The sequence below is a fragment of the Paroedura picta genome, chromosome 14 (genome assembly GCF_049243985.1).
Source record: "Paroedura picta isolate Pp20150507F chromosome 14, Ppicta_v3.0, whole genome shotgun sequence".
NCBI lineage: Eukaryota > Metazoa > Chordata > Lepidosauria > Squamata > Gekkonidae > Paroedura > Paroedura picta.
Window position 1 is genome coordinate 5,782,168 of NC_135382.1, and position 15,183 is coordinate 5,797,350.

Here is a 15,183-nt window from a genome sequence, read left to right on the forward strand (position 1 = left end):
ATTCCAACCCCAGATTGATTCAGCCCCTGCCCTCTACACAGAATGCGATTTCCGTTTGGATTTGGGGCGATTTAAAATTTCCTTCTGCAGCAAGAAGGATTGATCTGGAGTGACCCTACCTTTATTGTACGATATCTTAGAGTGCTGTTAATGCTCAATATTTAAAGGCTATTTTGAATCTGGGCTCTCCTCCGTGGTAGAGGACCCGTGATTGGCTACAGGTGGTCATGTGACAAACTTGCCTTAAAGGAGAAGCCCCTAATTTCTCTCAACTTCTGTGGGTCCTGGATTTTTTCTCCCTTCTCTGCCTTTTTCGTTCATCTCCCCCCCCCCCACCCAAGAAAAGAAAGAGGCTCCCTGCCTGGCTCCTCTCCCCGCACCCTTCAAGAAAAGAAAGAGGCTTGGCTCCCCCCCTCCCTTCTGAATTACCCTAACCACGTGCAGAACAGTATCCTGTTTCAATGGGGGGGGGGGGGAGAGGAAGATCCGAGTTCAAAGGGATCTGAATTCAATAGGATTGACAATGGAATAAACAAAGTAAGTGCAGACTCTGCCCTGTTCTCCAAGAAGTATCAAAAATAATGGACAAAGGTTCCTATTTTTCTTGCTTGAAATATAACTAAAGAAGCCTTTTTTGTTATGTTTAGCATTTCTTGCTAGCCTAAGCTCATATTGAGCTTTGGCTTTTCTAACACAATTATTGTGGAATGAGCTCCCAGAAGAGCTAAGATCCCTGCAAGATCTACCAGCTTTCCGCAGGGCCAGCAAGACGGAGCTCTTCCGCCAGGCATATGGTTGAGGCCAGGGCAGCTCTCCCACTAATCCATCAGAGGATCCCCTCCAATATTGAGATCTCTAACATCGAGATCATTGTTAGATCTATTGTATTGGTGCCACCCTCTTCTGAATATTATTCTCCCCACCAGGCTGAACTTGGGGAGAAGTCGGGTAACTACGATCAGAATTGTGACCACCTCCGCTTATATGTTATATGTGACTTGTTGTTGATGTTAATTGGGGTTTTTATGGGGTTTTATAATAATAATGGTTATTTGTTTATACTCATCTGTGGTAATAAGGCCTTCCTTCCATTTCCTACATGACTCTTTTTTATTTCTCAAATCTTTTGACAAAGCTTATGGAGCCACCTTGGCTTCCTTAGGCTCCTTCCATCTTTTCTTCTCAAGGGAATTGTTTGTGATTGAGCCTTCAGTATTTCACTTTTAAGAAGCTCCCAGCCCTCTTGGACTCCCATCTCTTTAAGTCTTTCTGACCACGGGACTCTACACAACATACTTTTAAGTCTGTGAAAATCAGCTTTCCTGAAGTCCAGTCTATACGCACAACTACGTAAAGGTTTTCTCTTTCCCACAATTGAAAATTCCAAAAACAGGTCGACTAAAGATGGCGCCGTAACAGCTGGACTTCTGTCCAGCTTTTAAGCCATGCTGAGGGTCAGGAGCATCCGCACCTGGCTGACCTGAGCAGATACGCAAATCTGCTCGCCGGTCGCCCCAGGAACCGGGAACGGCATCCTGAGGGTCCTACAGATCCGTGGGGAGGTAGGGAGACCGAGCTCTCCGGATCAACAGCGGCGTGTGCTCAAGGTCACGATGGCGCCCTTGTCGTAAATAACTTTCTAAGCTTGAAACGACCAGCTGACCCTACATTCTTCCCAGATCATCTTTTACCAGACTGACAGGAGCTGAAGTTTACAACAGTAAGGATTGAAAGCTTTCTGGCTTTTCCTTTTCTTTTCCCACAAGCTCTCCCCCCCCCCTCCTCAACCAATTTACAAGTGAATACCCTCTTTCATCGAGTGAGAGACTCCCGGCTAATTATACCCACTAACCAAACAAAGAGAGAGCTTTGAAGTTTTGTTGGAGAGAGTTCAGTGGGGGAAGCTGACTTGATACGGAGATCAACAAACTGATAATTTGGGATCGCTCGTGCTCCCGCAAGACCTCATGAGACTTTCTGTTTATAGTTTGTGACTGCCTAGAACTATGGAAAAATTAACTAAGGCACAGCTTTTCCATTTGTTATGCGAAGGGAACTCAAAGATACTGAAAGCAGTCAATAAGGTGGAAAAGGAAATCCGTGGGACTAAGGGGGAGCTTTTGGACGGAGCCGACGGTCTGGAGAGAGCAGCTGATGACACAGCTCAGCCAACAATACATCAAACGAAAATTCAATGTTTGGAAGTTAATCAACAGGAGGGGGAGAGAGCTAGGGATGTAAAAATCCAAAGCACCTTGGAAGAACTTGGGAAAACAGATTTAAGGAAGGAAAGCACCGAAAACCTGGAAGTCTATTTAGAGCAGGAAGTGATTTGGATCAGCAAAATAAAAAGAGTCTATTCAAAAGCGACAGCACCCAGGAAGCTATCAGGAGATCTCTCTGTGCGACCAGAGGAAGAGATCCAGATTGATAAAGTATACAGAGCCTACTCAAAGGCGACTGCAAGCAAGAATCAAGTAAGAGACTTCTTTGGCCCTGACAGAAGGACAATCAGAAACACTCTACTATGGAAAAAAACACAATTTCATTTTCTGCGACCACCTGAAGGATGAGTTGAACAGTGGAGTATTCTCCTGGTTTCCTGTGGGGAAGACAGCAGCAGTAACTTTTAGGACAGGACCAATATATGAAGGGAACTGACTTTATATCATCTAAGACAATAATAGAATATATTCTTATAATAGATTATACTCTCATATGTATCAACAACTATTCTGCTAAGAAAGATGGTAATAACTTCTAGATCAGGATCAATATGTGATGGGAACTGAATATGTATGCCAATATGTATGCTAAAAGAGGATGACAAACTATACTTCATAGGTATTAACAAGACGGCAGCAGTAACTCTTAGGTCAGGGCCAATTCATGAAGGGGACTGACCTTATATCATTTAAGATAATAACAGAATATATTCTTATAACAGATCATATTCTCATATGTATTGACAATCACTTTGCTAAGAAAAATGGTAAAAACTTCTAGATTAGGAATAATATGTGATGGGAACTGAATATGTATGTTAAAAGAGGATGGCAAACCATATCAGCTGGTCGCTTTTTTCTTTATTTTCTGTAAATGCTTCATATAATAATAAATAATAAAATTATAACAAAAAAAAATTCCAAAAGCACATGGTCACTGCTACCAAGTGTGCCCACTACTTCCACAACATCTACCAGTTCTTCCCTGTTGATGAGAATCAAGTCTAAAATAGCAGAGCCCCTGGTTCCCCTCTCTACTTTCTGGGAAATGAAGCTGTCGGCAAGACAAATTAAGAATTTAATGGAGTTTGCATTTTTAGCAGAGTTGGTCTTCCAATAGATATCTGGGTAACAATAAAATCAGAGTCCAATAGCACCTTTAAGACCATCAAAGATTTATTCAAGGCGTGAGTTTTCGACTAGTCTGACGAAGAGTGCTTGCACTCGAAAGCTCATGCCTTGAATAAATCTTTGTTGGTCTTAAAGGTGCTACTGGACTCTGATTTCATTGTGCTACTTCAGACCATTTATTTATTTATTTGTTTGTTTATTTGTTTACACACACACACACATATATACACACATATATATACATATATATATATACATACATATACATATATACATACACATATACATATACATATACATATATATATATATATATATATATATATATATATATATATATATATATATACATACATACATACATATACACATACACACACACACACATATATACACACACACACATATATATATACATATACATATACACACACACACACATACCGCCCTCCCCGGGGGCTCAGGGCGGTTTACATAATAACATAAGAACAATACATGGAACATGGCTACTCATTTGAATCTATCCTGGGTAATTGAAGTCACCCATGACCACTGTTTCCCCCTTTTTTGAAAATTGAGTAATTTGGTCTAGCAGTATCTCATTCAAGTCCTCTGACTGGCTTGGTGGTTATAGCAGACCCCCACTATAATACCACTCTCATTTCCTACTCCTTTTATATTTACCCAAATACACTTAAGTGAATTTTCATGCTCGGGTACCTGTATTTCTTCACAAGTATCAAGATTCCTAACATATATTGCTACACCCCCCTTCTTTTCTTGTCTGTCCCTTCTGAATAGTAACCCTCAATTTTAGTATTCCAATTGTGGGTATTATCCCACCAAGTTTCTGTGATTCCTATTAGGTAATAGCCCCCTTCCTCTATTACGACCACCAGTTCCTCCTGCTTGTTTCCCATACTCTGTGCATCAGTGTAAAGACATCATAGTCCAACCCTTGTGTGCCTCATGGTTCTGGTTTTTGAACTTCCTTGTAAGCTAGTAGGTTCCCTGCTTACGTAACCTTAGGGATTAGGGAGTGGGTGGGAAGGGGAGAGGGAAGCCATGACAAGTACAGATATGGAGCTTGCAAGGAAAAGTAAAAGAATAAATAGGATGAGGAAGAAAATAAAGGGTTAAAATGAGTTGACCACCCACATGTCACTGAGGGTCCCTCACTTGTTGTAATAAAGCATATTTTTTAATATAAAGAGTTACCTTCCACTGTGTAACCCCGGGCATTCTCTTCAGACCTGGTAATTCCAAAGAAACATCAGCGAGTTCCAAGGCACCTTTGAACAATAAGAAAAACTGTAAAAAAAATTAATTAAGGAATGTTATGAACTTCTGAACAACCTGAAAATGCTGACACCCTGTGAGGGAAGTGAGGCTGAGAGAGCCCTGATATAACTGCTCAGTCAGAACAGCTTTATCAGTGCGGTGGCGAGCCCAAGGTCACCCAGCTGGTTGCATCTGGGGGAGCACGGAATCAAACCCAGCTTAGAAGTCAGCACTCCTAACCATTACACCAAGCTGGCTCTACTCTTAGAAACTGGAGCCCTTAGACGAGGTAAAAGACAAGCTCCAAAATAATTTTTTTAGAATGATAGTAAGAAAAAATATTGTGCAGGTACCCCGACTTAGGTGGAACATTGAATTGCTAACAAGTGAAATTTTACTGACAATCCTTCACGTATAAAGGACAATAAATAGTTAATTACTGATAACAAATACTTGTCAGGCCTAATAACCCTGATCCAGGCATATTTCTTGTGGACCAGGTATCACCAATCTATTTATACCCTCAGAGCGAAAAGCCCAGTGGGGGGCGAAGAGAGAGGGTCCTTCAAGTACGCAGAGCGCATGCAGACTGAGTTACAGAAATCCAGCATGGCGATGACTGTAGCGTGCATCACTGTGGCCAGGTGTTCTGGGGACAGAGTGCTAGTAGCCTTGCTTGGAGTAGATGGGAAAACCCCACTTGGGCTACTCTAGTGACAGTGAGGCATCAAGAATCACACCCAGATTTCTGGCTGAATGTGAGATCTTCAACTGCACTCCATCCAGTGTAGGCAAACACGCTTCCTGATCTACACCTTTCCTACTGAACCACAGGAAATCCGTCTTGGAGGTGTTGAGTTTCAGCTAGCTTTGCCTAAGCCATATTGCTATCGCAAATTTATTTATTTGGACTTTTATACCACCCTTCCAAACGGCTATGGGCTGTATACATAGAACATTGGTAAAAATAGTCATATAACACTAGCAAGAAAGCCCATTACAACCTGGAATGCAATGGGTGCTAGGACCCAGGGGACACCGGCAGGCGGAGATCTCTCTCTTTCTCTCTCTCTCTCAGCAGGAGCCATAGGAGGTAACCAGGGCTGTTTGTAGCAGGGAATGAGGGCTCCTTTGGGTGGCTCTCCGCACAGCCGGTGGCTTCCAAGCAGCCTCTACCCTTCTCTCAAGTGTGATGGGTTAGTTCTAATAGGTGGTAAAACTGACTGACAAACCTCCTTTCCCATGGAGTTTCATCAAAATATTTTGCATCAATATATGAGTTGGGAGCCTGCTTACTTCAAGATAATAGCCTATGCATTAAGATTACTTACTACAGCAGAACAAGATCATGCTCAAATAGAGGAGTTACTTGCTGTATTTTATGCGATGAGGAAGTTTCATCAGTATGTATTTGGTAAGGTTGTTTTGGTTCAGGCTGATCATAAACCATTGGAGGTAATTTTTAAAAACCAATTGGTAGTGCTCCTGCTCGGTTTCAAGATATGCTTTTACAGCTTCAAAGATACCAACTTAATCTGGTGTACACTCCCTGGAAGCAGATACCTAGCTGATATCAAGGGTCACTGTGGGCACAGTGATAAATGATGAGGAGCAAGCAAATAGAGAAGAACTATCAACCAGAGAACAAGATTGCTTAAATGCATTGCATGTGTTTTACAAGACTGATCTTACTTAAAGAAAAATACATCAAAGATTCTTATATGTCTCATTGCTGGCTATCCAGAGAAAATGTTTTGCCACTGTGTGAGACAGGATGCTGGACTAGATGGACCACTGGTCTGAACTAGCAAGGCTCTTCTTATATAGACTGCTTAACACAGCTGCAATCTTCATTAAGAAAGGAGATGAGCACACAACTTGGAACTGGAATTCTGATCAGAAAAGTGTCAAGCAATAGAGCAGGTTGAATTCTAAGACACCTTTCAACCAAGTCTCCTTCCAACAGAGAAGACTTTCTACATCAGAAGTTGTTCTCCTTTGTGGGAAGTCTTTCATCCTTGAACCATCCTAGAACCACCGTGAGATCCAACAGTGAAACGGTTATACTGAGAATCATGGCACTTTCATAGACTAAGGGTATGTGAGATGGGGGGCTGTAATAAGGAGGGTATTCAGATGAAGCAAACCTAAAACTAATTCAGTATTTTTACAATCACACATATACTGTTCTGTAAGCGCAGAAATTCCCTTCTCCATCAGTATGATTCTATTGCTAACTTCCGTTCTCACTATTACAACCAAAAACAGCTATACTTACCTTCACTTTTTTCCAGCAGAGAGGCAATGACAGCTTCATTTTCAACAGGGTTCAAGGAACATGTGGAATACACCATTCGGCCTCCTTCTGCCAGCTGTTCTGCTCCACGGGTTGCAATCCTTAACTGTAGCCTATGCAAGAAAATGATTTTAATGTGCTGGTTTGCACTTCACCGACTTTGCACGAGACAGGCTGCCCCATTATTCCAAAGCATGAAACCCAGACTAAGCTTTCTTGTTACACTGCAACTGCAGAAGAAAGGTGGAAAGCTAGCTGGATTTTCTCTGCCCAGACAGCAAGCCAGCCAGCCAGATAAAGCACCAAATACAGCACAGTATAACAACCTACATATTTGTGAAGTCTTCTTTCTGAGTCTTCCCCGGACTCAAAGCTGACTGTTTTTAAGACCAGCCTAGGGCACTTTCTGCACTATGATATGTTTTTATGTCTTTTTTGCTATCCAATCACTGCCAACATATGGCACTTTCAAACATATAGGGTTTTCAACTTGCCTGTTGTGAAGCAATCCCAGCCTCCTGGGCTTCCCTGGTGGTCTCCTATCCACGTACTAAACAGGCTTGACCCTGCTTAGCTTCCAAGATCTAACAAGCTCAGGCTAGTCTGAGCTGTCCTCTGATCTTGTCAAAGTAATTAAATCTTAGGGGAGAGGAATAATGCAGCCGAAACTATCGGTTAAAACTTAAGGGAAGCAAGCTCAAAAAAAAAAAAAAAAAACCTTGTCAGGTGAGGATTCTGACACCTCTCAAGATACTTAATATTGACCAACAGGCAAGGATTGGTGGATGAGGTGAAGGAGGTGGGGACCCTATCCTCATAGTGACCATATCCTCATAGAATTCCTTCTGAGAAGAGGGGGGCAAACAAGCTTGTAGCCAGACATGGATGTTGGATTTTCGTAGGGCAAACTTTAATAAACACAGAGACATAATGAGTGGATGAGAATCCTGGAAGGGAAGGGAGCATGTGAAGGGTGGGGCACTACTCAAACAAGAGTTATTGCATGCTCAATCAATGACTATCTCAGAAAGATGAAAAAACTGCAGGAGCTCTAAGAAGCCTATTTGGATGAACAGAGAACTTCAAGAGGAACTAAGAAAGAAAAGGAAAATGTTCAGGAAATGGAGGGAAGGACAGAGCTCTAAAAAAGAGTACCTACAGGTTACTAGCCACTGTAGATCAATCATCAGAAAGGCCAAAGCTGAGAGTGAGCTAAGATTGGCCAGGGAAGCCCATTGTAACAAGAAAAGATTTTTCAGTTATGTGAGGAGCAAACGTAAGTAAAGGAGGCAATAGGCTCACTGTTGGGTGCAGAAGGACAAACTCTAACGGAGGATACAGAGAAAGCAGAAAGGCTCAGTGCCTATTTTACATCTGTTTTTTTTCCCACATGTCAAAGGGTTTAGACACATCTAGAGATGGCAGTAGCCAAGGGATAGTGTCTGGATGGCAGATTGACATGGACAGAGAGGTTGTCGAGGGGCATTTAGCTGCACTGGATGAGTTCAAATCCCCTGGGCCGGATGAAATGCAAACAAGAGTGCTCAAAGAACTTTCCTGAGAACTTGCAGAACCCTTGTCCAGCATCTTTGGGACCTCTTTAAGGACTGGAAATGTCCCAGAGGACTGGAAGAGAGCAAACATTATTCCAATCTTCAAAAAAGGGAGGATGGATGACCCAGGAAACTACAGACCAGTAAGTCTGACCTCTGTTGTGGGGAAGATAATGAAGCAGATATTAAAGGGAGCGATCTGCAAACATCTGGAGGACAATTTGGTGATCCAGGGAAGTCAGCATGGATTTGTCTCCAACAGGTCCTGTCAGACCAACCTGGTTTCCTTTTTTGACCAAGTAACAGATTTGCTGGATCATGGAAATTTGGTTGATGTTGTTTACTTGGATTTTAGTAAAGCTTTTGATAAGGTTCCCCATGATGTTCTGATGGATAAATGGAAGGACTGCAATCTGGATATTCAGATAGTTACGTTGATAGGGAATTGGTTAGAGAACCAGAGTTGTTGTCAATGGTGTTTCATCAGACTGGAGGGAGGTGAGTAGAGGGGTACCTCAGGGCTCGGTGCTTGGTCCGGTACTTTTTATTAATGATATAGATGAGGGGGTGGAGGGACTACTCATCAGGTTTGCAGATGACACCAAATTGGGAGGACTGGCAAATACTCCAGAAGCTAGAGACAGAGTTCAACGAGATCTGAACACAATGGAAAAATGGGCAAATGAGAACAAGATGCAATTTAAGAAAGATAAGTGTAAAGTTTTGCATCTGGGTCAGAAAAATGAAAAGCATGCCTACTGGATGGGTGATACGCTCCTAAGTAACACTGTGTATGAACAAGACCTTGGGGTACTTGTGGATTGTAAGCTAAACATGAGCAGGCAGTGTGATGCAGCGGTAAAAAAGGTAAATGCCGTTTGGGGCTGTATCAACAGGGGCATCACATCAAAATCACAAGATGTCATAGTCCCATTGTATACGGCACTGGTCAGACCACACCTGGAGTACTGTGGGCAATTCTGGAGGCCTCACTTCAAGGACGAGGATAAAATTGAAAGGGTACAGAGGAGAGCGACGAGGATGATCTGGGGCCAAGGGACCAAGCCCTATGAAGATAGGTTGAGGGACTTGGGATTGTTCAGCCTGGAGAAAAGGAGGTTGAGAGGGGACATGATAGCCCTCTTTACGTATTTGAAAGGTTGTCACTTGGAGGAAGGCAGGATGCTGTTTCCTTTGGCTACAGAGGAAAGGACACGCAGTAATGGGTTTAAACTGCAAGTACAACGATATAGGCTAGATATCAGGGGGAAAAATTTCACAGTCAGAGTAGTTCAGCAGTGGAATAGGCTGCCTAAGGAGGTGGTGAGTTCCCCCTCACTGGCAGTCTTCAAGCAAAGGTTGGATACACACTTTTCTTGGATGCTTTAAGATGCTTACGGCTGATCCTGCATTGAACAGGGGGTTGTACTAGATGGCCTACATGGCTCCTTCCAACTCTGATTCTCAGAGAGCCAGTTTGGTGTAGTGGTTAGGAGTGCGGACTTCTAATCTGGCGAGCCGGGTTCGATTCTGCGCTCCTCCACATGCATCCAGCTGGGTGACCTTGGGCTCGCCACGGCACTGATAAAATTGTTCTGACCGAGCAGTGATATCAGGGCTCTCTCAGCCTCACCCACCCCACAGGGTGTCTGTTGTGGGGAGAGGAAAGGGAAGGCGACTGTAAGCCGCTTTGAGCCTCCTTCAGGTAGGGAAAAGCGGCATATAAGAACCAACTCTTCTTCTTCTTCTTCTTCTTCTTCTTCTGTGATTCTGTGAAGATTTGACTGTGTCCTTATCCATCTTGGAGCTACAGAAAAGAGATTCTTCCCCTCCTACATGGTTGAGGCTTGTTCTTCCCCACTGTCACTTTTTGGGCTTTATAAGTAACTGCAACAAGCCTGGAAAGACGCCTGGCCCAGTAGTACAGATCACACAGGAAGCATGACCCTTCACTGCAAACTGGCTCTGTTAAAGAAAAAGAAGGAGCCTCCTACTTGCAACCCATCCAACACTTCCTCCTTTGAAAGAAAACACCTAGCACCTAATGGACAGAGATCACCCCATTGTTTAGGCCAGTGGTCCCCAACCCGCAGGCTGCGGGCCGGTGCCGGGCCGCGAAGGCCTCGGCGCTGGGCCACGGCTCCTTCTTCCCTCCCCCCCCCGAAGCGAGAAGCTCGCCAGGCCGCGAGCAAATCGGCCACCAAATCGGCCGATTAGCTCGCAGCCCAGGAAGCTTCTCACTTTGGGAGGGGAGGGAAGAGAAGCTTGCCGAGCCGCAAACTAATCGGCCGCTTTAGCGGCCGATTTGCTCGCGGCCCAGAGGGGCCGGGAGGGAGAGCCACGGCCGCGCAAATGCGGACTGCCGTGCACGTGCGTTTGCGCCACTGCCGGGCGCAAACACGCATGCGCGGCAGGCCGCGCACGCGCGTTTGCGCTGGGGCTGCCGCGCATGCGCGGGCCCCTGGGCCGCCCTCTCCTTCCACTACGCCGCAGCGGTCCGCAGCAAGCGAAAGCTTGCGGACCGCTGGTCTAGGCTGAAGCAAGCACCAAATAACAATAAATACTTACCTAACAGCAAAATATGGAATCACTGACTGGTTCAAAATTGAGAAAGGAGTTCGGCAAGGCTGTATACTGTCGCCTTGCCTATTTAACTTGTATGCAGAGCACATCATGAGAAATGCGGGATTAGAGGAGTCACAAATTGGGATCAAGATTGCAGGGAGAAATATCAACAACCTCAGATATGCAGATGATACCACTCTAATGGCAGAAAGTGAAGAGGAACTAAAGAGCCTGTTGATGCGGGTGAAGGAGGAGAGTGCAAAAGTTGGCTTGAAACTCAACATCAAGAAAACAAAGATCATGGCATCCGGCCCTCTCAATTCCTGGCAAATAGAAGGGGAAGAAATGGAGATAGTGACAGATTTTATTTTCCTGGGCTCCAAGATCACTGCAGATGGGGACTGCAGCAAAGAAATTAAAAGACGCTTGCTCCTGGGGAGGAAAGCTATGGCAAATCTAGACAGCATCCTAAAAGGCAGAGACATTACCCTGCCAACAAAAGTGCGTTTAGTCAAGGCTATGGTCTTCCCAGTTGCAATGTATGGCTGCGAAAGTTGGACCATAAGGAAGGCCGAGCGTCAAAGAATTGAGGCTTTTGAACTCTGGTGCTGGAGAAGACTCTTGCGAGTCCCTTGGACTGCAAGGCGAACAAACCGGTCAGTCCTCGAGGAGATCAGCCCTGACTGCTCTTTAGAAGGCCAGATCCTGAAGATGAAACTCAAATATTTTGGCCACCTCATGAGAAGGAAGGACTCCCTGGAGAAGAGCCTAATGCTGGGAGAGATCGAGGGCAAAAGAAGAAGGGGACGACAGAGAATGAGGTGGATGGATGGAGTCACTGAAGCAGTCGGTGCAAACTTAAATGGACTCCGGGGAATGGTAGAGGACAGGAAGGCCTGGAGGATCATTGTCCATGGGGTCGCGATGGGTCGGACACGACTTCGCACATAACAACAACAACAAACAGCAAAATGTCAATGTATTATGTAAAATAAAGTCGTAGCTCCCCAAAGGCAAAACTTTCATGAGTTAAGAGTCCACACCGATCAAATATTGGAATGAAGTGATTCCATGTAAGCAAAATGTCATGATAGAGACACTCCTGAGCAATACGCCATACTATACCAGGTGGGATAGTGAAGGAGGAAGGTGGTACCAGGCAAACTACTCTTCCACATTTTTGCACAAGCAACCATCATGGTCATGGAGCTTGCTTAGGTCATACAAGAGAAGGGATTTGAAAAACAGTAAATCTTTCCTTACCCATGCAGTTGCAAGCTATTTTGTGTAGTCCACTTTTTCCACACATCAATGTTTTTTCTCATGGTTCCATCTCCACTGCAAGACATTTTGGTATGTTATTCTCGTGGAAGCCAAAAATACAGCTCTAAGCACAACAGTTTAGGCAACTTGTACAAAAGCGTTTTGTACATACTATGGATTGTCCATTGTGGGAGATATGATTCCTACTATGTAATTTCTGTAATACTTATGCTTCATTTCCAGCTCAGTTTCAGACTTAAAGAAAACAAATCCTATTGTCCTGTTTATTAGATGTCCCATTCTGTTGATTGTATGGACATACACAAAATCCACCTGGAGTCACAGTGACACAGGTTGACTATAATAAATGCTGTAAATAAATACAGATGTCTAAAGCTGTGCATTTTTTCTCTGGCTTTACAAGAGCTAAGGACAGATGGTTGACAATGTTGTTCATTTGCCCTAGGCATCACCCTGTGAGTTTTATTAGGCTGGGAGATCTTAATTGATCAAAGTCAACCAATGATCTTCCATGACAGAAACCAACTTCAACCAGGTCTCCAATATAAATGCTACTCTTCTCTCCTGTGGCTGGGTAGCAAGAGTCCATGTGAGGAAGTGCATCTGCCCACCCTGGTTGCTGTGCAGCTCTCAGAGGTTCAAGTCCACCAGGAACCTGGGCATGATCCTGGACGCTTTCTTCACAATGGAAGGCCAGGTCACAAAGGTAGTGTGGCTAGCATATCACCAACCCTGCCAAGCCAAAATACTAACGTCCTACCTGGTCCTGGAACACCTAGACACAGTAATCCATGCAATGGTCACCTCTAGACTGGATTTCTGCAATTCGCTCTAAGCAGGCCTGCCCTTAGCCTTGATCCAGAAACTACAGTTGGTCCAAAACACAAAGGGCAGGGTCTTCACAGTAACACCATGGAGGTCCCACATTCGGCCCATCCTCCATCAACTACAGTGGCTACCAGTCAAATTCCAGATCAAGCTAAAGATTCTGGTAATTACTTTTAAAGCCACACACGGTCAGGGCCCAGTGTACCTTAGGAATAGCATCCCTGCATATGCTCCTCAAAAATCTTTACGCTCTGCCACCACCAACCGGCTAATGATCTCTGGCTCTAAAGAAGACCGCTTGGCCTCAACCAGGGCCAGAGCTTTCTCCGTCTCCCCACCTGGTGAAATTAGCTCCTGGAGATCAGGGCCCTGACAGAACTAAAACAGTTCCATAGAGCATGCAAAGGGGAGCTCTTCTGCCAGGCATTTGATTGAAGCCGACCAAAATCAGCAACATGTACAGGCCTCCTGCACCCTCCCTCCCAGAAATCCATACACCCATTCTGAACTTTGGACCTGTTCGATTTGTTATAGACTATTAACTTCTGTTGTAGTTGCTAATGTTAATGTCATTATCGTTGCAGTTCATTCATACGTTGTGTATAAATTAAGTTCCGTGTATTGTTTACGTTCCATGTAAACTGCCCTGAGCCCTCCACACACACAGTCTCTCAATGCGATGCAAAATATGACACATTAATTAAATAGGATGAAGATGACACAAAGCTTTTAAATATAATAGACACACAAAATACCTGCATGGGACATCACATAGTATCCTGTCATAAAAAAGGATCTCCTTCTTTCCATTCACGTTTATTTGTAAATTAGGGATGCTGGAGGCATCATGATTTACGACCATGATGCAAGGGCTGTTCAACCTCTTGGCCTGATGAACCAGCAAATAGCAGCGCTTGTTGTCAACATCATTTGCAATTACAAATCCCTCTAAAAGTAAAAAAAAAATTGAAGAAGTTATCAGTTAATTCAAGAAGAGCTACTTTAAGTCAGTGTGTTTCATGTCCTCAAATAAACTATGATTAAATTTTCTACTATACATATACCTGGGAAAGGAGTACTCATGTCTGCATGTAACATTTCAATAAGCTGGGCAGTCTTAGATCCAGGAGCAGCGCACATGTCTAGAATCTGCCAAGAGAAAAATTACCAAAAAATAATGAACAAATTAAAAAATCACAATGCTGAGTATTATTTGGAAACAGCAACATAACATTTGTTTACCAGCAGCTAATATATTCTTAGGTACGTAAGGAGAGACAGACAACTGATGTGTGGAAGAGAGTGCAATGCATGCACACAGGTCACATACCTGTAAGCAGGACATATCATGGCAAGAATGAAGAATGAAGATTTTGGACAAACAACTAAATGAGAGATAATCACTGAATATAAGCTGGTTGTAGCAAATCACCACCAAGCCCCTTGTGGCGCAGAGTAGTAAGGCAGCAGACATGCAGTCTGAAAGCTCTGCCCATGAGGCTGGGAGTTTGATCCCAGGAGCCGGTTCAAGGTTGACTCAGCCTTCCATCCTTCCGAGGTCAGTAAAATGAGTACCCAGCTTGCTGGGGGGTAAATGGTAATGACTGGGGAAGGCACTGGCAAACCACCCCGTATTGAGTCTGCCATGAAAACGCTAGAGGGAGTCACCCCCAGGGTCAGACATGACTCGGTGCTTGCACCTTACCTTTTAGCAAGTCACACTTCAGACTTGGGAAATACAAAGCAGTGCACTAAACAATGCACCATACAGGTTTCCAATACTCTTACACTGGACTCATTGCTAATCAACTGAATAAGAGATGCAATACAAACCAATAATATGAAACTACTGATGAGTACACCATTTTGTTTTCCAATAATGTTTCAGGATGACACTGCAATGGAAGGACTCACCTTATGATGAGGCTGAACATTAAGCAGGAGGGGAGGAATCATGCTGACAGCTTCTTGACGACTAATGTTCCCCTAAAGCAAAAGCAGAAAAAAGAACAAGTAGTTT

At 43.9% G+C, this 15,183-nt stretch overlaps 1 protein-coding gene across 1 annotated transcript in view; it reads right to left on the minus strand.

Annotated features, from left to right (window-relative positions):
* Positions 1-15,183, minus strand: part of NSUN2 (NOP2/Sun RNA methyltransferase 2) — a 104,993-nt gene that overhangs the window by 27,290 nt on the left and 62,520 nt on the right. Inside the window, exons 6-11 of the mRNA XM_077310725.1 lie at positions 15,078-15,149; positions 14,228-14,312; positions 13,919-14,111; positions 12,315-12,389; positions 6,916-7,046; positions 4,575-4,648 (exon numbers count right to left, since the gene is read on the minus strand). Of these exons, the coding sequence (XP_077166840.1) occupies positions 4,575-4,648; positions 6,916-7,046; positions 12,315-12,389; positions 13,919-14,111; positions 14,228-14,312; positions 15,078-15,149 (630 nt within the window). The remainder of the gene's footprint in view (positions 1-4,574; positions 4,649-6,915; positions 7,047-12,314; positions 12,390-13,918; positions 14,112-14,227; positions 14,313-15,077; positions 15,150-15,183) is intronic.